Source organism: Marmota monax, unplaced genomic scaffold, assembly GCF_021218885.2.
Source record: "Marmota monax isolate L192 unplaced genomic scaffold, Marmota_monax_Labrador192_F-V1.1 WCK01_AAM20220418_F8-fsc00193, whole genome shotgun sequence".
Classification (NCBI taxonomy): Eukaryota; Metazoa; Chordata; class Mammalia; order Rodentia; family Sciuridae; genus Marmota; species Marmota monax.
This window is the reverse complement of record NW_026695203.1, coordinates 2,364,182-2,386,907: the sequence shown is the minus strand read 5'-3', so window position 1 is coordinate 2,386,907 and position 22,726 is coordinate 2,364,182. Positions and strand designations below refer to the sequence as shown.

The following is a 22,726-nucleotide window of genomic DNA, read 5'->3' as shown; positions in this document are numbered from 1 at the left end:
CCTCAAAACGAAGTGCTAAAGTTAAAACGGTATGCTTAGGTTCATGAGCGAGCAGCTCATGACTTAAAAAGTATAAGCGCTTTCGAAAACTGCCTGACCATTTACTCCCCTCTTAACTATTTTAATGCCCCTACAGGAAAGAGCAATTACAGAGCAAATACTTGGGTACGTTGACTGCAATTCAGTACTTGTGCCTTTACCACTAACCCCTACTAGGAACTAAAAGCAACAATAGTGACCCAGAGGGAAAAGCGAATCCTCTTTGGGGCAGAGCTAGTGGGAAACCTCTTAACTTTGGAGATTAATCTCTGGGGAACGTGTAAAAGCATTCCAATCCGAATTAGGTCTACACTGCACCGCATTACACAGGTGACAGAAAGAGGGGCCTCCCAGGCCTGGGAATGAAGGTGCACGACCCGGGGCCCGGAGACCCCTACTCCCTGCGGCCTGGCCCGGCGCCCGGTTACCTCCGGGGTCAGAGCGCGCGCTCCCGCCGGGACCGGGGGCGCGCCGAGGCCGTGGCGCAGGGCCCGGCCCGACTCACGAGCGCCGGGGGGCTCCGTCCCGTTGGTCCGCCGCACTCGCATCCCTGCGCGCCCGCCGCGGCCCGCTCCCCAGGAGAACGGGGCAAAAGGACGACTATTACCCAATACTAGCGCCGTGCACCGTCGCAACAAAGCGAGCGCGGGACCCAGGGGCCGCGGGCAGGGGACCGGAAAGCCGGAGCGCCCGGCGCGGCTCAGCGGCTGCTCCTGGAGAGCCTGAGTCCCGCTGCGAGCGTGACCTGCGCGGGCAAGGGGGAAAGGGCGCGCGCCGGGCGTCCCGCGGGGGTCGCCGCGCGAGGCGAGGCGAGGACGCCGAGCCGCCCGCGGCTGGGAAAGGCCGGAGCCGCCAGGCCGGGGCGATGAATCGGGCTTTTTCCCAGTGCGTAGCCGGGCCTGGCGGCCGCGAGCCCGAATCCAGAATCCCAGGCCCCGCCAGGCCCCAGTCGGCCTGCCCGGTGACTCAGGGCCGGGGCCCCCTCACCGCCCTCCGCCCACGAGTCCCCCGGCCCAGCCGCCATTCCGCCTCGCCGCGGCGCGGGCCTTGCCCGGCGCCTGCGCTCGGCAGCCGCGGCCCGAGTCACTGCGACACCGCGGCTCGGGCCGGGCCTGCGCCGCCGCCGCTGGGCCCTGGTGGCCGCCGGCACTCACCCGCGTCTCCCGGGTGCCCCCAAGGCTCCGGCGACGTGTCCGCTCCCTCGCTGGGCCCGGGCCCCGAGAAACCCCGTCCCGCCAAGGTCTGGCTGCGTCCCTCAGCCGCCCGGGCTGCCCCGCCTGGAGCTGCGTGCGACACGGCGCCCGCCTCCGCCTCCTCCCCTGCCCGCCCGCCGGCCCTCCTCCCGCCGCCGCCGCCTGCACCACGCAACCTCCGCCCTCTCGCCTTCCCTGCGCGGCTCCCCGCCCTCCCGGCCTCACCGGCTCCGGCGACCGCGGGAGAAGCCGTGGGGGAGGGCCGGAACGCACCGCCATCGGCGTCCGGGGAGGGGGAGCCGGGAAACCGCCGCCGCCATCGCCCCGCTCGCCCGAGGCGCGGGACGGGCCCGGAAACCTCCCGCCCGCCCGCGGCGGCCGGCGACCTGGCTGGCCCTCGGCGGCGGCCCCGCTTGCGGGGCGCTATCTACCTGCGAGCCGCGGCCCCTGCCCGGGCGCCCAGCCGTCCCGCGCGGCGCGCCGGATCCGCCGCCGGGTTTTGCAGCCGCCCCCACCGCCGGGCCACCTCCGGAGGCCGGGTTCCCGCCACTTCGGACCTGTCGAGTGGGCTGACCTTGGGCGGGGGGCTCCGGGTCCGGGAGAAACTTCCCGAAGGAGAGGGGCTTCCGCCGCCCCTGCGCGCACACAGCCCGAGCTGGCAAGGGACGCAGCTGCACCCAGCCATGTGCCTCCGCTCCGGGGGACAGACCCCGGCCGAGTGGAGCAACCCCGAGACGCGCAGAAATGGGCCAGGCTCCGAGAGCCGCGCCGGGCCCTGACCCCTGCACCTGCCCGCCGCCGGGCCGCCTGAGACCCGGGCTCACCTGCAAGTGTGTGTCCCGCTTTTTCTAACGCTTTCTCCAAAAGGACTGAACCAGTCCTTCAGCCGACTTATTTTTGGCAAGTTTTAACAAAAACTCAGCTTACCCTTAGTCTCCGTCAGAAGAGATGGTGGCTGGACTTGGAGGCTTTGATGACACAAAGGGGTGGCCTGCGCTGTTACTGTGAGAATCGTTTTCACGTGTAGTCGGAAGTAGTTACTGTCACTGGTTGGAAATTAAATCATGATTGGGGCTTTGGAATGTTCAAACTAAGTGGGAATTTTGGCAGCACGACTAGCCAGTGGGCTTCCTGTGGTGACGAGCTGGGGAGAGAGTGGACTTAACCCGTACCTAGGTGGAGGCAGGTGTTCCGATGCCCTGGCTCCGCGATTCCATGGACAGGGGCAGGGCAGGAGTTCAGATAGCGCGTCGTCTGGGTCAGACATGTGGCGGATGCGACTTCCTGTTCTCTGCAAACTAGAACACTGCGGAGACCCCCTGCCAGAGCAGGGGGCGGCCCAGGGTCCTCGCTGTGTCCTAAGTAACTTGGGTTTCTTGCAGAAGAAACATCCTACTGGTATGTAGTCCCTTGGGTAGAAATGTGGCTTTTGTCAACTTTTGTTAAGTATCTTTAGAGAGATTTTTTGGTGGGTGGCTGGGAATGTCAATCCCTGGTAGAGTGCTTGCTAGCATGTGTGAGGCCCTGGGTTCAAGCCCCAGTAGCTTCCCCCGCCCCCCCCCACCACCACCAAAAAAAAAATTATTGTTGTATTTACCTGTGTCCAAATTATATGATTCTTCAATTAATGCTGGAGTTTAAAAATGGAAGGTTTATCGGATTTATTCCTATGGACAACGCCATCCCATGTGCATATGGCCGTTTTGTTTTGTACTGGGAATTGAGCCAAGGGCACTCTACCACTGAGCTACATTCACAGCCTTTTAAAAAAAAAAAAAAAAAATTTTTTTTAATTGAAGCAGAGTCTCCCTAAATTGCTGAGGCTGCCCTTGAACTTTCAATCCCTCTGCCTCAGCCTTCTGAGTCACTGGGATTACAGGAGCATGCCACTGTGCTCAGCAACATATAGGTTTTTAAATATCCCAATCTCTGCCCTTTGCTGGAACCTCTGTGTCCCTCATCTCCATCTTCTCTAAGCTCTCTCCTCCCACCTTACCATACTATGTGATCTTTTCCGTGACTTCCCACAGCTGAATATGGGAGCTGAGTGGATTAACGTTCCCTTACCTTCTGTTTGTCCTTAGTACTTAGCCCACCAGCATACCCTCTCCCCTTCTCACTGCCCTCATCCTGATTCCTAACGCTCTCTCCTTTACTCTCCACCTGTCTGTACTGTTCCTCTTAGCAGCTAGATTTATTTGATCTACTCATGACCACTTCACAACCAGATTGTGTCTACTCTGGGAAGATAATCTGGCCTCTTACCCATCAGGACAAGACCATCTATTCTCTTTCCACTCAGAACCTCCTTCCCTTGTCTTTCTCCCCTGTCTCATAAATCCATGTCTCTCAGATGACCCAAAGTTTGGAAGTATTCTTAATTTTTTAAAAAGTTTTTATTAGTTATTGATAGACCTTTATTTATTTATTTGTTTATATATGGTGCTAAGAACCGAACCCAGTGCCTCACACATGCTAGGCAAGTACTCTACCAACCCCAGCCCCCGGAAGGATTTTTTTTTTAATATTAGTTGTAGATGAACACAGTATCTTTATGTATTTTTTATGCGGTGGTGAGGATTGAACCCAGTGCCTCCTACATGCGAGGCAAGCACTTTACCACTGAGCTACAGCCTCAGCCCGGTGGAAGGATTCTTAATTTAATGTCAGAATCAAAGTACAAAACAGTCTTAAAAGAATAGAATATTAGACCAAAACCAGTGAAAGAAAATATCACTTTACAAGTCTAAAATATGATGTAGTTGGAAAAAAATCTCAAGTTTTAGATTTAGGTGGACCTTGGTTTCTACCCAGACTCAATAATTTTTTGGTCAAGTTCAGTGAACTGTAAATTGGGGATAAAAAGTATCTACCTCTCAAGGGTGTTATTCCATTATAATCTTGGATCATTCATTGTTAGCTCCCTTCCCTTCCTCATTTTCCACAGAGTGGAGGCCCATGGGCATCTCTGTTGATACTCATAACATTCACATTTTCTAAGTCATACAGGCCTGGAAAGCAACTCAAAATCCTGACCCATTCACCTGGCATCCCAGAACCATTGCCAACCCAGGGAAATCCTTTGTTTATTTTGGCTCAGTCTTCGAGGACATCATCATTATCACACCTGTTTTCCAATGAAAAAACCCAAGGCTCAGAGGTGTTAGGGAATTTGCTCCAAATCACCAAGCTCAGTCCTTGGCATAACCTGACCTGAGTGTGTCCACTATGTTATAAGACACTTTCTTCCACTGGTATCATTGCTTTAATCTTTTAAATGGTTTTCCCAGTTCTGGTATATCCCCTGTCCTTTCCCCTACATAGTAACAACTGTAAATTATTCCTTTAAACTGAAACTTTCATTACTTCGTTGTCCTTTTAAAATTCAGTGGCTCTCCATTGTTGATAGGGTTCAGTCCAAATTCTGGCCCATCACTTAAGGTTTTATATCTTGTCCTAACTTACTTTTCCAATTGTATTAGTTCCCAGATACCTCCTAAAAGGAATTCTCGGCTCCATCCAATCCCATTGGACACACTCATGGCCCATGCGTTCCAGCCTTGAATCACCATTGGTGAATGCTTGCTTCCCTTTGAACCCTTAGTAAATAGATACAGTTCCTGCCTTTTCATTTCTATCTCAAATCATGCTTACTTTTCAAGATCCTGCTCCCTTTCCCTCCCAGGAAGCCCATCTGCTTTTTGACCTCAACTCTCACTTGTGCCTCCCCTCCCCCCAAACCCGAACAGTACTGGGGTTTCAAACCAGAGCCTCATACATGCTAAGTAAGTGCTCTACCACTGAGCTATATTCCTGACTCTTTAAATTTTATTTTGAGACTAACTGGCTGAGGCTGGCCTCAGACTTGCAATTCCCCTGCCTCAGGCTTCAGGGTGGCTGGGATTTCAGGTGAGTGCCACCAGCAGGTGTGCCCCTGGCCTTCCACGTGCACTTTAAACTAGGAGGTCTGTGCTTGGGGAGAAGGGCTGTTCCCTGAAGTGCCCCAGCCCCTGCAGCATTGTGCCTGGAGACCACTGCAGTTTGTTTACTCCTAAATCAAAGGGCACTGAGTCACTTGCCTGGCTCTAGGAGCCGTTATTTTTAAAACCCAGGCAAGGAAATAACCATCCAATGCAAAGTAAATCGGTTTAACAGGATGGTTTCCAACCTGACTTTGCTTCAGGATCCCCTGATTCTGAAAGACAATATTCCAGGGGCCCCATTCCAGACCCAGTAAATCAAAATTGGGTGGGAAAGAGCAGGGAGGGGATTTGAAATTGCCAGAATTCATAGCTTGGCTTCACTACTCATTAACTGGGTAACTTTGAGCAAGTTACATAAATTCTCCATGCCTCAAAAGATGATGGTCGTATTTCAGGCTGGGGACATAGCTCAGGGGTAGAGCGCTTTGCTTGCCCAGTGTGCATGAGGTACTGGGTTCAAGTCCTAGCACCACAAAAATTTAAAATTTTAAAAATTATTTCATAAAGAGTTTTAAAAAAATGAAACAATAATATTACTGCTGCTGGTGATGATGATTCTGTGATGACTTAAGGCCAATCTGGTGAACCGAGTTGGCAACCACTGAGTTAAGGAACCATTCCCACTCCTTCCCCTGCTAGAGTTTAAAGCTTCCAGAATTAAGCATTCTGATATATTCCAATAAACTTTGTTTTTGAAATAGTGTAATTAAGAAAGAGGGGCTGGGTTTATAGCTCAGTTGGTAGAGGGTTTGCCTCGCATGTGTGGGTTCCATCCTCAGCAACACATAAAAATGAATAAAATAAAGGTATCTGTCTACAACTAAAAAAATATTTTAAAAAAAGAATGAGGATTTTCTGTATGCACAATTTTATTATAAATCTCAAATTAATATATTAATATAATTACTAATATATAATTAATATAAATATATACATTTATATTAATATGTAAATTGTACAAAATACAACATTCCCCAAAACCCAAAATTTATTATTGGTACTAATTCCTATAGGTTTGCTATGTTACCACAAATCAAGAAACCACTAAATATTTCAAAGCATTTAACATCAGAAGTTTTAAACCCGAACTGTGTGTAGTAATCCCTTAAAAACAAAAAAAAAAAACTGCAACCTATTTTGTTTTTGTTTTTTGTACCAGGGATTGAACCCAGGGCCACTTAAACACTGAGCCACAACTGCAGCCCTTTTTATTTTTTTATTTTTAGATGGGGTCTCACTAAGTTGCTTAGGATTTCACTAAATACAGCCTGAATTTTTTAAAAAAATATTTTCTCTACAAAGAATCTTATCAGCTACACAAAGATCAGTAGCTTTTACTGATACTTTTGTTTTCTCTGCAGTACTTGGGACTGGACCCATGGCTTTGGGCATTCGAGGCAAGTACTACCTCTGAGCTACATCCCCAGTTCTAAAAATCAGTTTTTATACTGAAGCAAGTATCAGCTGCACTTGAACTTCCCTTCTTCACTGTGGCCTGAGTGCAGACACACGCCATGCCCTCAGTACAGGACAGCCCATGTTCATCTTCAACCTCTTCCTCCTCCTCTGGTGCCTTCTCCTTTGAGCCCATTCCCCTGCCCAGCCCTTTCTTCTTACCTCACTCTCGCCTCTAGCTCAGTATGCAGCAATGTACTTTAATATTTCCCCTTTAGCTTAGCTCTTTTTGCTTATCTGGATGATTCTCATTGGTTCCAGACACATTTCACCCAATTTTTTTTTTTTTTGCAGCATCCACAATGGAGAGGTCTGGGTGTCTCCTCTGATCTTTGGGCAATGTTCAGAGCAAAACAGAAAGAAGGCAGATGGTAGTCTTTTGAGAACATCAGATCTTTTTTATCACCTTTGGGAGGAACATAATTTCTCATCTCCCTGACGTAGTACTTTGTCACTTTTCCCCATATCTTTGAACTTTAACTTTTCCTTTACAGACATGAACTTCCATTTTTCTGAACATTTCTTGGAGAATTCATTGAAATTGAAAAGGAGTCTGGGTATTTCTTCTTTTGGCATATGAAGACATTTTGCCCCTCTCCTCCCCTGTGGTGACAGAATGGTGCCTGGTGTGAGCTTTTCCTCAGAATCCCCCAGAGGGGCCAGATCCAACAGAGGTGTTTCACTTGACAATCCCAGTATGAAACAGTTTCCAGATTTTTTAATTAAATGTTTTATTTTAATCCATATCATGAAATGTACATTATTCACGATTTTAAAAAATCTGGTTCCTCTTAGAAAAATAGCTGTACATATGTTGTAACTGTGTAATTCAACCAGGTAAGTGTTCAGAAGAAACAGGAAAAACATGAAGCAGTGTTTTTCTTCCATTTCAAAGAGCCATAAACTGGTTTTGAAGAAGCAAGTGTTTAAATCTTCCATGTTAATTCATTAGAAAAAAAAATCATGTCTCATTTTGGCCCATCAAATGCCAAAGAAACGAGATTTTAATGGTATTTAGAGGTAACTAGATGTGAAATATGAAGCAGAAAATTACCAAAGTCAAACAGTCCTCATGGGGAACACGAAATTGGTAGACCTCACCTTCCCAACTCTAAGACTTTCTTTCCTTTTTTTTTCTTTTCTTTTTTTTCCTGAGAGACAGGCTCTGGTTACTAGGTCCAGGCTGACCTCCTACGCTCCACTCAAGTGATTCCCCGCTTGAGCCTCCCAACTTGCTGAGACAGCAGGTGCTGCCACCACTCCCAGCTCTCAGTTTCTAACTTCTAAATCACTTATTGAAGCAAATACACAAAGGGCTTGTTTTGATTGCTAGACTACACAATTCCTAATTAGCATTTCTGAAGAACCCAAATTGTTCTGAGAGGGTAAGAGGGCTTGGTGGTCCTTTGTACTTTAGCACCAACAAGTTGAATCATATTGCCTTCTTTTAACATGGATCAGTAAAACCTAAAAATGCAAAAAGTTTGGAGCAAATCAAGTTTTGCAGAAACATTGAGAGCCTCAGGGAAGGTTGAAAACCTCAGATCAGAGGTTCAGGGAAGAGACTTCAGCAAAAGAAGGGAAGACTGGAAAGGCACTGAAAGATTTTAAAATTTAATACCAAATTTCAGATGTCGCATGTTTCTGGTCCTGAGCCTCATGTTTTGGAACCTAGAAAATACTATTGTCAGTCCTGAATTAAGTGGTCTTTGGAGGTCCATCCTGGGGGACCTAAACACCATCTAACATTGGATTAGGTTGGATCACATGAGATTGTAATTCATTTTCAAATGGTTCAACTGTCTCCATGAGAAACCATTCAGAGTTCCAGAAATTGTCCTAAAATCTCTCCTTTAAGGAAGCCCTCTCTGACCCTTCATACCTCAACCACCCATATTGGAACTAGGTGTCTGCTTTGTGATTCTCTTGCATCCTGTGTCTGTTCTCAATGAAGAATTTATCTTCTTGCATTTAATTGTTCCCTTGTCTATCTGCAACTCCCTCATAGATTGTAAGCCCCTTGATTTCGGAGACAGTCTTTTGTTACTACATCCACTGCGTTTAGCATAGCGCCTGGCACATAGTAGAGGAATGATTGGAATCCAATTTGTGCATTAGTTGGAACTGCTTGTATTATGAAACACAGTCATTTCACTTTCCTGCTCAAAGGCCTTTAATAATTCCCTGTTCCCTACTGAAAAAACCACAAACTCCTCAATCCTAACCTTGAAACATCATCTAAAATTTGATTCCAATGGATAAATTCTTCCAGATTGTCCCCTTTAATTTCTAATAGATATCACACTAGATCCAAACTGGATCCAAATTGGATCCTGGGAATGCCTGATTGGCCCCAAGCATTCTCTCATGCAACTCCACCTTCCATATAAGCTGCTCTTCCCCAGCCACTGCTTACCCCAGTAGAATCCATCCTTCTGGGCCCACTTTGAATGCAATCTCTTGAGCAAAATCCTCTCCTGCTCCTCAACCAGATGTGAATTTCATTTCTCGCACAGGTAGGTTTCTTGAAGACATTTTTAAATAGAACCACTAGTTAGGGTTCTCCAGAGAAACAAAATCAATAGAGATGGATGGATCCATTAACCAATAGATAGATGGATATTTATTTTATGAAATTGACTCAGGCAGGACTCATGTGATTATGGAGACTGGCAAGTCCAAAATCTTCAGGGTAGGTTTGCAGGCTGGCACCCCATGGAAGAGCCAACTTTGCAGTTCAAGTCTAAGACCATCAGGATGCTTAGGGAAGTGTAGACCTTGCTTTAAAAAGATCTTCAATGCTAGGACGAGGACCACACACGATATGGACAGCCGATTTCTTTATTGAGAGTCCACTTTGTTCAGAATGTTTATCTCTTAGCAGATCTTGTGGTGCCGTCACACAGATATTCCCAGACAGCATGGGTACATGGGTACTCCCATTGGCTTCCTTTGTTGGGAATGTCCTTTTTTTTTTTTTTTTTTTTTTGGTACCAGGATTGAACCACAGGGGCGCTTAACCACTGAGCAACATCCCCAGCCCTTTTTAAAATACTTTATTAGAGACAGGGTCTCACTGAGTTGCTTAGTGCCTCGCTGAATTGCTGAGGCTGGCTTTGAACTCTTGATCCTCCTGCCTCGGCCTCCGGAGCTGCTGGGATTATAGGCATATACCACCGTGCCCGGCTTGTCCTTCCTTTTTCTTTGGCTGAGGAATATTAATCACTTCCCCAGACTCCTGATTCAATGTCAAACTCTGAAGTTTTCTCAGCCTCTTCTCTCTACCCTCACAGTGTCTGGAGATTTTTCTTTTCTTTTTTCATAAACATCGGGCAAAATACCTCTGAAAAACTCCCTCACCCTGAACTTTCCTCATCAATTCCAAATCACAGAGTGTAAATTTCGAAGCTACCACTCACATGCCTGTGCTCATGTAATGCGGATAAAGCGTTATCTTAGATTATTCCACGTTTTTATTGGCATAAGTTGGAGAGAATATTCTAGTCATGAATAATGAAGTGTGTTTTCCAGGTCAGAGCATATTCTTGCCAGGAAAAACTTTATAGCTCATCAACACCATTTGTTGAAGTCAATATTTTAAAGAAATATTACGCACAGAGCATTCAAGAAATCGCAATGGCCTTAGATCTTGGTTTTCATGTTCCATAAAATCAGTTGCCTTTTTTTTTTTTTTTTTGTACTTGGAATTGAACCCAGATGCTCTTAACCACCGAGCCATATTCCCAGCTGTTTTTATTTATTTTTATCTTGAGTCAGGGTCTCACTAAGTTGCTGAGACTGTCCCAGAACTTCTATCCTCCTGCCTCAGCCTCCTGAGTTGCTAGGATTACAGGTATGTGCCAATTTATGGGGCAGTCAGTTGCTTTTTTTTTTTGGTACCAGGGATTGAACTCAGGGGCACTTAAGCACTGAGCCACATCCCCAGCTCTTTTTTGTATTTTGTTTAGTGACAGGGTCTCACTGAATTGCTTAGCACCTCTGGCTTTGAACTCTCAATCCTCCTGCCTCAGTCTCCGGAGCTGCTGGAATTATAGGTGTGCGTCATCCCACGTGGCTGACTGCTTTTGACTCAAATAGAATAAGGAGGCTGAAGGAACCTGCAGCCTGGAGTCCTCAATTAATGGATAAGAACAACCACCACCAAAAAACGTATTATATTATCATTTTGTGGGAAAAATTGCTTATTCCCCAAGTAATTTTTCTGTGGGTGACAAGTGAAGTGACATCTTGAGAATTTACATAATTTCTCTGACCTTTTTTTTAAAAGGATGTGTTTAATTCAGAGATAAGATCTGGATTAATAACTGCTGGCTAGTTCTGCTGATAGAAGAAATTCAGAAACCAAACTCTCATTGCACCATGAGAGCTACTTACTATTTTTGCTGATAATGTCCCAGAAATGTGGTCATAGTCATCACCCACTGCTCCATCTCAGCAGCAACACAGTCATTAGCAGGCATTGGGCTTCTCTGAGAACAGTCTCAGTCTTCAAGTCCCTTCTGCAAACTTAGCAGATAAATACGAGGGAAATAGCCTGGCAAGAACAAGAATCACAAATATTCCCCCTGAATAACTTGGTAGGGAAGCAAGAGATAAGGGATGGGTAGAAAACTGCAACTCAATATCCAGAAGAACAGCTCAACTTTCCTCCCAGTGGCTGGTAATCTTTCCCCTTCTTTTGTCAATTACACTATTATTTTTCCCCTACCCACTATCTCCCAATAGCCTAAACTACTACTTTTTTTTTTTTTTTTTGATAAATGCTGGGAATATACCCAGGACCCCGTGCATGCTAGACCACTACAGCCCCACGTCTGAATCTTTTCCTAAGAGATTAGAACTAGATGAATATCCAGCAATCTTCTCCTTAGTTGTTAGAAGATTGCAGTCTTAATTGCATTGAAATGAGGAAATGCTTCTTGAACTGAGCAGACGGACTTTTACTGTGACGGTACCAGCAAGACCACTTGGAAGAAACTGGCAATGAAATAAAATTTAATACCAGACTCTTATGACACATATGAAATTCTAATGGTCAGAGTAAAGTGATTTTTGTTTTTAATCCCGGTATATCCATGGATTTGAAAAATATTTACTGAGATGTGTTTCTTGAGCAAGTATTTCATGAATCACTTGCTAACTGACCTACTTTTCTGTTTTATTCCCCCCAAAGCCAAAACCTGCAGGTGGTTGAGACAGGAAGTAGGGGTGGCTCTTACCTTGCACGGAACTGGATATAATCCACCCCCCACACCCTGAGATTGTGCTGCAGGTAAGCTATTTTCAGTTCTGCCCTCAGTGTGAGAACTGGGGGAAGATGCAAGGAAGAAGTAGGCTACCAAAGGAACAAGACAGACTCAGGCAGGACAGGTTAGCACAGGGTGTGAGGCAGCATGGGCTCCTGGCTGGTCCTGCCCCCAGACTCTGCCTCTTGGAGCAGAGGGGCATCTCTCAGGATGGTCTTGCTGAATCGCATTCTTCTGACACCTGGAGTTCAAGCTGTCAGAGCTGTCCCTCTCGTTGTATTTACCATTTTCTAGCTTGAACTATTTGGAAGCAGGGCTATGTCACTACCACCCTGGTTACACGGTTTGTCCCCAACCCCGTGGCAGGCTCACTCCCTGCCCTCCCCTCCTGTTCACCTTGAGCTGCCCTGGGTCTTGGAGTATCCCATGTAGATGCCCTGCACTTTAGCTTTTGCTCCCGCATGTTTGCATGCTCTTCTTCCTCCTGGGTCATTTCATTACGTTTATTCTTCAAGTCGTATTTAGGTTCTTCCCTCATCAGACTTCCCAGAGTCCCAGGGCTGAAATGGATCTTGTCTCCTCATGCTTTACCTGGGCTTCTGGAGTCTTGTTTTTCTGAATGCGAGACTCCACACTCCTTGTCTGTCCATCCTCTTTTTCCGCTCTTTCTCAGAGCAAAAGGTTTTAATTGGACAGCGTCCGACTCCTCAGTCCTTCCCCTTATATATTGTGCTTTTGCTGTTGAAGCTGAGAACACTTCACCCACTCCTGGGTTCCAGAGAGTTCCTCCTGTGGTTTTCCTAAACATGTTTTAGGATTATGTTTTACTTTTAACTGTGGGGTCTATTTTGAGCTCATTTTTGTGTGAAGTGCGAGGTTGAGGGTAAAGCTCATTTGCCCATGGACAGCCAACTGCTCCAGCAACATCTGTTGACAAAACTATCCTTCTTCTGTTGGATTCTCTTTGTAACTTTGTCAAACAAAGTTACAAAGTTGTGAATCATATTTGTGGGCTACTATTTCTGGGTTTTCTCTCCTAGTCTATTGGTCTACATGTTAAGATCCTAGGTATCTTGAGAGCCAGATATATGTCTTTATTTCTACCATGTCTTTGTCATATTATCTTGGAAACAGTAGTTAACTAACTTGGTGCCTAGGGCATTGTAGGTTCTCAATAAATTTTTGTTAAAAATAAAGAGTTAATAAGTGTCTTACAAATGGGAGTTAAATTATTGCTGAATTAGTTCTTAGAGTTTTGAGAAGCAGACTTAGGTGTCTCAGCCCAGTGATAACCTTTCCCTTGGGCTTCTTGACACAGTCACTAGAGTCCCCACATGTCCTGCACACTCTGAAGGCCTCTGCCCGTGAAAGAGGGTCTCATGTACAACAGCTGCCCCCTCTGCAAGCCCAACCTGCCCCCACACAGCTTGCACGCCAGGTCTTCCGCCCCATCTGGTGCCCAGATTCCCACTGTGTGCCCCACCCCCATACACCGGTTTTTGATCCCACCTCCCAGGGCACCACCTGCACTCTGCATGGTGGCCAGTGCCTGCCCAGCTACTCCAGACCAGCTCTATCAAATAGTAGACTTCTCTGCTCCCTGGTGGGCCAAACTGCCCCTTCTGCAAGGAGACTGAACCCATTGCAAGCTGGCCCCCTGACTCTAGGGTGCTGAATAGAGTTTCCTCCTGCCTTATAATCACTCTTAGCACAATCAATAATTCCTCACGTTCATCTTCCCTAACCAGCCTGCCATGGGGCTTCAATCTCCTGAGTGGACTCAGACTTAGTCAGCCACTGCCTCCACCTTTTAGGGTCCTGTGACACCAAGTCTCCCCTCCTCTCCTGTACTCCACAGCACGCCTCTGAGAGCTTCAGCTGACACTTTGGAAGGAATTAAGTTGGCTGGGACACTGGGAAGGTCCAGGTCTTTGGAATAACAAGCCAACTATTTATCTGTTGAGTGATAGCCAACGTGTCTCAGGCCTTGTTAGTCAAGTCACTTTGTCCATTTGAGCCTTCAAAGGAGAATAGTCATGATGCTCCTACTTCACAGCATTGACGCGCTGGCACGCGGGCAAGGCCCATGGAGCGCTTTGTTCAGTGTTGTGTCCAAATACAGAGTGCCATTTTCATTTAACCTCAGGACAAATTATGGAATGGAAGTCTGACTCCTGCTGAGCACCTGTCAGTATTCAAAACAGTGGAGCATTTCTTCTGAAATGAGACCACAGGGGCTGTGACCTTCATGTGACATTGGGCCCCACAGCATATCAATCTACAGTGGTTGCCTCACTGGGTGCAGCAACGTGTGCCTCTGGAAGCAGCTTCTTGGGAGACTGAGCCACGCGGAGCACTTGATCCCAGGAGATAAAGGCCAGCCTGGGCAACATAATGAGGTCTGTCTCAAAAATAATAATAACTATTACTATTATTAAAATGGTTGCCTCTCCATAAAAAGACCATAAAAGACACACTCCCAATAAAAGGCAAAATAAAGATTCTCTATTTTAAAAGAAATAAAAGGAAGGTGAAATATAGTAGAAATATTGTAGAAGAAAAACTGCTAGGTTTAATTAAGATTTCTAGCTGCTTAGAAAAATGACGTAGTTAAGGTTACAAGCATGTGAATGAACAGGGTCAGGTTAAGTGTGTTTTTATCCAAAACATTTGGGTATAGACTAATTATTGTAAGAAAGGAATGATGTTAAATCAGATCTCAGCAGTAATTTTTTAGAATCTGGTGATTAAAACAAATGTTAAAGAAGAATGGAGAGAGAAGGAGAAAGATAAGGAAAAGGAGAGGTGGAAGGAAAAAAAGAGGAAGAGAAGGAGGAGGGAGAAAGTTTTAAGATTTAAGAATTTCTGCGTTTCTGAGGCATCTTTAGCCTGACTTTTAAGTTCCCCAAACTTATCGTTTACACACATATTCAACAGGCAGTAAGTTTAACATGCTGAGGACATCGTAAAAAGAAAACTCCAAATCATAAATATAATATGATATGCAGTACTAGGGATTTTTTTTAAATCATTACATTATGTTTGTTAAAAGTACTTTTAACAGAACTATTTGAAAATGGCACTTTGTTAAGAGATGAGTTTTCTGAACATGTCAGTTTTTCATCCTGACTTGTAACAATGAAAATAAGAATGCAAAGAGTTATTTGCCTACTTTAAAAAAGTAAGCAAGGATATGAGAGCTGCCAAAGTCAGCTGCCATCCTTTAAAAACATTATTTGCATAGGTAAAATTGTATATTTAATGTGCTTCATGTCACTTCAGTGCACCCAGTGAGACCTCAGCCTCTGAATTGTCACAGTCTTGGGGCTAATATTCTTTATAATGGCTTTAATATATGCACAATTTTTTATGCTCCTCCTTTAAAGAAATGGAACCAAATTCCTCTTCCCTTGAGTATGTCCTGGACTTAGGACTTGCTTCTAATAAATAGAATAAAGCGGAAATGATGATGCGAGTCTCAGGAAACTTGGTCCTTGAAGGTAGCATGGATTCTCCCTTGCTTTACTCCTCCTTAGATTGCTTCCTTTGTGGAAAGTCAGCCACCATATTGTGAGATCTCCATGTGCACGAAAACCGAGGCCTACGGCCAATAGCCAGGTGAGGGAGGAGCTGGAATGGATCTTCCAGCCCAGTCTAGCCTTCCGATGACCATAGCCTTTGCTGGCCTCCTGATATGGGGGAGACTCTGAGCCAGAATCACTCAGCTCAGGCAGCCCCAAATTCCTGAGCCACAGAAAATGTGAGACTATAAATGTTTGTTGTTTAAAGCCACCAAAATTTGGGGTAATTTGTTACACAGCAATAGATAACTAATACATTCTTAATACATTCTTAGAAATAACATATCTCCTTTCTCTATTTACTAGGAAAAGATCATATGAGCTAAAGTAGCTTTTCAGTTATATACCACTTGAATATCTCACCGTAGAACTCCTCTGCCTTCCAACCTCAGCCTGGGCCGGAGGGAGCACTTGAGGCCAGCTCAAGATGCAAGAGTAGTTGCTACATCAGGAGGCCAGCAGGGGCTGTGGTCATCGGAAGGCTAGATGGGCTGGAAGTCCATTCCTAGCTCCTCCCTCACCAGGCTATTGGCTATAGGCCTCGGTTTTCCTGCACATGGATATCTCACAACATGGTGGCTGATTTTCCACAAAGGAAGCAATCTAAGGAGGAGTGAGCAAGGAAGAAACCATGCTACCTTCAAGGACCCAGTTTCCCGAGGCTCTCTGCCCATGCTCCTAGGCTCCTGACACTACCTCACCCAACCTCTGTTTCCAGCATCACATTTCCTTCTTTGACTCTGAAGGAGTCTGCCTCCCTCTCAAGAGGACTTTATAATTCATTGGACCACCCAGATAATCCAGGACCACCTCCTCCAGAGTAAAGATCCTTAATTTAATCACATTTGCAAAGCCTCTTCTGTCACACAAGGTAACATATTCCCAGGTTCTAAGGGTTAGACCATGGACATCTTTGGGTGTCTGTTATTCTGCCTACCATGTCCACTTTTAATGACAGCCCTAAAGGCAGATCAGGTGGCTCTCTGATCTCACCCACCTGCAGAGCAGCACCCTTTTCTCCTCTTTGCCTCTCTGTGCCCAAGTACCTGACAGGAACAACTTAGAGGAGGAAAGGTTTGTTTTGGCTCACAGTTTCAGAGTTCAGTCCTTGGTCAGCTGGCTTTAAGGCAGAAACATCATGGCAGAAGGGTATGGGGGAAGAAAGCTGCTTAGTGCAGGGTAGCAGGGAAGCAGAGAGAGAGGGAGGGAGGGAGGGAGGGAGGGAATGAGAGAGAGGAAGGGACCAAGGACAAGAGAAACTAAGATCCTACTTCCTCCAACTCCGGCGCCCCTTCCAGTAGTCCCTGCAGCTATCAACACAAAATAAAATAACATAACCCAGGATAAGAGCATGACATTACACAACACGACACACAAATGTAATAATGTTTCAATCATCACCCAGGAAACAGTCCAGACATCTTTCTGCAGCTTTTGGCAATTTCCCCTACTTCTGTCTCTCAGTGTATCTCTTGGTCTTCTCAACACCATTCTTTCCTAAGTCTCTATGTCCTCCATTTATTGCTCAAAATTACTGTTTTCCAGGTTTGTCTCCTCTGTGCTGGCCTAGTGGCTTAGCACTCTCCCCAGGAGGCTTTTGACCTACCTGTGTGCAATGACTCCCAGCCCAGTTCTCCTCCTGGGCCAGGCTTCCCACTTCCTGGCCCACATTCCTCTGTGTCTTCTTGGCTTCTCCACCCAGATGGCTGGTGAGCGCCCCAAGCTATCTTATTTTGCTTTCCTCACAGAAGAGCTGTGACAGACACTTCTCTGGTTCTTTGTAGCCTCACTTGCCTCTTCGTGGCTTTTAAATGCTGGCCTTCCTCAAAAAGCCCAGTCTTGGCTTTTCCTCTTCTCACTTGATATTCTGTCAATTACCACCTCAACGTACACGTCTTGCACATTTATATCTTTAAACAGAAGACTTCTTTGAAGCTCTGGACCAATACACCAAACAACTTCCTTGATCACTCTTAGGTATCTCGAAGACAGCGACACTCAGCAGAGTCCCAAAGTGGATCTGATGTCCCCCCAGCCCTGTTCTTCAGGATTTGTCATTTCAGCCCCTGGCTTTGCCATTCAGTCCGTTGCATGACAATTTTCTTCCTTCCCCTTCATAGTTCACCTCATGGAGTTTACTTATTTTTTTTATTGATTTTTTTTAAAAAATAAATGACAGTGGAATGCATTTCAATTTTTATTACACATATACAGCACAATTTTTCATATTTCTGTTTATATATAAAGTTTGTTGACACCAATTCGTGTCTTCATACATGTACTTTGGATAATGATGTCCATCACATTCCACCATTCTTGCTAATCCCCTGCCCCCTCCCTTCTCACACCCCTCTGCCCTATCTAGAGTTCCTCTATTCCCCCCATGCTCCCCCTAGCTACCCCACTGTGAGTCAGCCTCCTTATATCAGAGAAAACATTCGGCATTTGTTTTTTGGGATTGGCTAACTTCACTTAGCATTATCTTCTTCCACGCCATCCATTTACCTGCAAATGCCATGATTTTATTCTCTTTTATTGCTGAGTAAAATTCCATTGTGTGTATATGTCACATTTTTTTTTTAATCCATTCCTTCACTGAAGGGCATCTAGGTTGGCTCCACAGTTTAGCTATTGTGAATTGTGCTGCTATAAAACATTGATGTGGCTGTGTCCCTATAGTATGCTGTTTTTAAGTCCTTTGGGTATAGTCCGAGGAGAGGGATAGCTGGGTCAAATGGTGGTTCCATTCCCAGATTTCCAAGGAATCTCCATACTGCTTTCCATATTGGCTACATCAATTTGCAATCCCACCAGCAGTGTATGAGTGTGCCTTTCCCCCCACATCCTCGCCAACACTTATTGTTGTTTCATGGAGTTTACTTCTGAGTGTTGTTTACTTAAAGATCAGCTTTATGGAGTCTGATTTAGGTCCTGTAAAATTTAACAATTTTTCACCCACATCATTTATTTAGTGAATGTTATAACACCAACCTAAAAAACAACCAAAAAAGCAAACTGAGGGGTATGGGAGGAGAGGAATGATGGTGATGGGGGTCACCAGGGTAACTGCTTTATAATTCATTAAGATCTACCTCAGAAACATCTACCTCTGTTTAGTGTATTTTCCTATGATGTGTTTTATTTTACAGAATGAGTTTAAAAAGCAACTGTTACCAAGTAAATATAATTTAATATAAAAAATTAACAAGAAGTACTAATATTAAAATTATTAAACAAAGAAAAAAAAGAAAAATAAATAAATAAATAAAATTTAACAATTTTAAAAGTGAATGGTTCAACAAATTTTGGTGAATACATGCAATCACATAACTTATACCAGAGTCAAGATATGGAATCTCTCCATGGCCCCCCAACATTTCCTCATGCCCCTTTACAGTAAGTCTCCTTCCCCCCATGCCAGGTGCTCTGGAAACCACTGACTTTTTTTTAGAATTTCAAATAAACAAAACCAGACGGTAGTTTGTCTTTGGCATCTGATTTCTCTCGTTTAGCATAAGGCTGTTGCAATTTGGGCGATTGTAACATCAGTTCATTCCATTTCTTTGCTGATGGCATTTCACAGTGGAGGCACACCACAATTTATCTCTTCACCAGTTGTTGGATAGGTGTCCTTTCCCCATTGAATTACCTTGGGATCTTTGTCAAAAATCAGTCGGTCAATGGGATTTTTCCCAGGAATGTGTTACTCAAAACACAAAAATAAATCAGTGTGATAAAACACTCTAGTAGAAAGAAGGAAACACCTGGGCATGGTGGTGCGAGCCTGTAATCTCAGCGGCTTGGGAGGCTGAGGCAGGAGGAGTGTAAGTTCAAAGCCAGCCTTGACCACTTAGCAGGGCCCTGAGCAATTTAATGATACCCAGTCTCAAAAGAGAAAGTAAAAGGGGCTGGGGATGTGCTTGGCAGTTAAGAATTCCTGGGTTCAATACTTAGTACCAAAAGAAAAAAAAAGAAACAAATATAATAATTTTAATTAATGTAGAAAAGGCATTTGAATCCATATCCTTTCATAATAAGAACATCCGGTAAACTGGAAAGCACTAAGAACTTCCTGAACATAATGAAGGCCATATATAAAACCCACAGCTAATATTATATATATTTTTTGGGGGGTAGTACTGGGGATTGAACTCAGGGGCACTTGACCACTGAGCCACATCCCCAGTCCTATTTTGTATTTTACTTAGAGATGGTGTTTCACTGAGTTGCTTAGAGTTTCACAGTTGCTGAGGCTGACTTTGAACTCATGATCTTCCTGCCTCAGCCTCCTGAACCGACGGATTACAGACGTGGGACACCACACGGTGAGCTAATATTATATTTGGTGATAAAAACTAACAGCTTTTCTGCCAAGATCAGGAATGCTTGCTTTTGCCTTTTCAACTTCATAATAGAAGTTCTAGCCAGAGCAATCAGGCAAGAAAAAGGAAAAAAAAAATCTAAATTGGGAATAAAGATGTAAAACTCTCTGCAGTCCTTTCACAAAGATTACATTATCTTACGTGCAAAAGCCTTAAAGAATTTGCAAAAAGACATTTAGACATAATAATGAAGTCAATAAAGTTGCAGGATACAAAGTGAATACACACACACATACACAAATTAGTTGTATTCCTATACACTAGCAAAGAACAGTCTGAAAAGGAATCAAGAAAGTAATTCCATTTACAATAGTGTGTTTATACTTGTGCCAAAAGGGCACCATTGAATGCCTTAACTTTTATGGCAAAACTCGCAGTCAGGTAGTATTTTTCAACTTTGTTTTTATTTTTAAAAATCACTACGGTAATTCTAGACTTTTTAAAATTCTTATAAATTTTAGATTTAACTTGCTGATTCTCTAAGAAAGCCTGCTGAGATTTTGACTGACATTTCTCCTCTATCTTTTGAACTGTTTTTTTTTTTTTTTTCCATCTCTACCACAAATGCCACCCTAATAGAAGTTGGGATCAACAACAGTCTGCCAAACTGGTCCATCTGCCTACACTTTGGTTCCTCCCCAGTCTTTTATTCCCCCTGCAATTGGAGTGGTATATATATATATCTGATCATGTTACTTACTTCAAAGGTGTCTCATTATTCTTGTCAAAATATTTAGCCATTGTTATTGAGCAGGTACTGACTCAACAGAACAGGCCAACTGTTTGGAGAAGTATTTTATCCCCACCCCACCATTATGACAGATATTCTTTTGGTTGCTAGATCGTGGGGAAGCCCGGTGGGGGTGGGGAAGTGCTGAACAGCTGGAGAAGCGTCTGGGGGATGGGAAAACACTAGGGTAGCTTGGTATAACACCTTTCATCAACTTGCACCAAGGTGTGTTTGTTGGTTAGCTTTTCGTCACTGTGAACAAAATACCTGACACAAACAACTTGGAGGAAGAGAAGTTTATTTTGGGCTCATGGCTTCAGAGGTTCTGTCCATGGTTGGCTAACTCTAATGCTCTGGGCCCGAGGTGAGGCATGCCTTCTGGCAGAAGGGCATGTTGGAGGAAAGCTATTAGCTCATGGCATCCAGGAAGCAGAGACACAGATTGAGAAGCCAGGGACAAGATATAATCCCCAAGGGCATGACCCCAGTGACCTACTTCCTTTAGCTACACCCCACCTGCTGACAGCTACCACCCACTTAGTCCCATTCGAATTATTAGTCCACCAAAGGGATTAATCATAATCTAATCATTTCACCTCTGAACATTCCTTCATGTCACATGAGCTTTTCCAGAGACATCTCCTCTGTCTCCAAACCATAACATTACATAATGTGGCCGTACTGGTGTGGCCTGCCTGCTCATCAGGCTGTCCCTGTGGCCTTCTGTGATCTGGTATATCTACCTTTCCAGTGTCATCTTCTGCCCCAGCTGTTCCAGCCATACTGGTTTTCTTTGAATTGGGAAAAGACCTCCCTCCCACTATGGAGCCCAAGGACACTTTGTTTCTCCCCCCAGCACTTAGCTGACTCCCACTCATCCTCCCTTTCTCTGCTCCAAGACTACTTTCTCATAATTCCTGAGGAAGCTCCCTTCTCCCCCCTCCCCACACACACCTGGCATGATAAACCTTCAGGGCGAATCATCACAGAGGATACGTTTAAACATATATTTATGTGATTACTTAGCCAATCCTCTGTCAACCCAAGAGGTCCAGGGCCCTGTCTCCTTTTGGTTGCACTTGTACCCACTGTGCCAGCCTACTGACTGGCTTTTACTAGTGACTGAGAGTTAATTGTTGAATAAATGAATGAAAACCCAAACTGAGTACCTTTCCTGGCAAGCCCACCCTTTCCAAATTCCCCATTTTGGGGCTGGGATGTAGCTCAGTGGCAAAGCGTCTGCCTTGCATTCGCAAAGCCCTGGGTTCGACCCCCAGTTCCAAAAAAAAAAAAAAAGACAAAAAAAAAAAAGAACCCCCAATTCCCCATTTTGACTAACAGCATCATCTACCAGTTGCTGTAGTATGGGACTGAGAAATCATTCCAGATTGTTCCTTCTCTAGTCCACTGTTAAGACAGACACCGCATCATATGAGCTCCTACATGTCCTATATCTGAGCTCATGCTGGCATCACTTCTCGTTTGGGCTAGAGCAGGCTTCTCCAAACCCCTCTCATGGTCTCTGGTTTGGCCTGTACCTGTTCACTTTTTGTATGTAGGGTCATCACACCCTTACGGTGAGCCCTAATGGTGATCAGGTTACTGCCCATGTAAAATACTTCTGGGTCAAGTCTAAAGTCCCTCATAACCCGGTTCTTGCTGACCTGCCCAAGGCCAGTTGTCTTGGACCTGGCACTGGTATCCCTGCGCTCTCGAGTTCTGTTAGAATGAGCATCTCTGCACTCAGGCCAGTTCCATTCATCTGTTCTTAGGACCCAGCATCATGGCTGGCCCCCAGCAAGCAAACAAAAACGTCTGTGGTATGGGAAGGAAATGAACAAGACGTATTTCGGACTCACTGAGCTATCTGCTACAACAGTACAGTCCAAGAAACAATGTGCACAGGAATGACTGCAAGTCATTAAGGAGTGGATTAAATGATATTTGTAAGCTTACTATAACATCTCTTGGATGGCATTCGAATAAGGATGGTTGTGGCTTTGAAGGTTTGATAAGGCATAGTTATTATTTTTAGAAAGTTAGCTCTGCAAAATCACATTCTATAAGAACTTGAGATAGCAGGAAATTGGACAATG

At 45.0% G+C, this 22,726-nt stretch overlaps 2 protein-coding genes across 3 annotated transcripts in view; one reads left to right on the top strand and one right to left on the bottom strand.

Annotated features, from left to right (window-relative positions):
- The window catches only part of Cul1 (cullin 1), an 82,088-nt gene extending 80,612 nt beyond the window's left edge, over nt 1–1,476 (bottom strand). Inside the window, exon 1 of one of the 2 annotated variants that reach the window (XM_058574372.1) lies at nt 1,458–1,476. The gene's annotated coding sequence lies outside the window, so the exon portion shown is untranslated. Of the gene's footprint in view, nt 1–1,193; nt 1,346–1,457 lie in introns of those variants that run through there. The other variant, XM_046429796.2, reaches the window with a different exon arrangement.
- LOC131423634 (basic proline-rich protein-like) lies at nt 905–15,471 on the top strand. Its single transcript, XM_058574369.1, has 4 exons — nt 905–1,000; nt 1,057–2,630; nt 11,865–11,963; nt 14,084–15,471. Exons 1-2 carry the CDS (start codon nt 905–907, stop codon nt 2,041–2,043), a joined length of 1,083 nt encoding a protein of 360 aa, XP_058430352.1. The 3' UTR covers nt 2,044–2,630; nt 11,865–11,963; nt 14,084–15,471.
- The last annotated feature ends 7,255 nt before the right edge of the window (nt 15,472–22,726 follow it).

Excerpts from the sequence above, each read along its gene's own strand:
- LOC131423634 (XM_058574369.1), top strand. The coding sequence starts at position 905 with ATGAATCGGGCTTTTTCCCAGTGCGTAGCCGGGCCTGGCGGCCGCGAG. Across the intron at positions 1,001-1,056 it reads GGCCCCAGTCGGCCTGCCCG|CCGCCATTCCGCCTCGCCGC; the intron begins GTGACTCAGGGC and ends CCCCCGGCCCAG.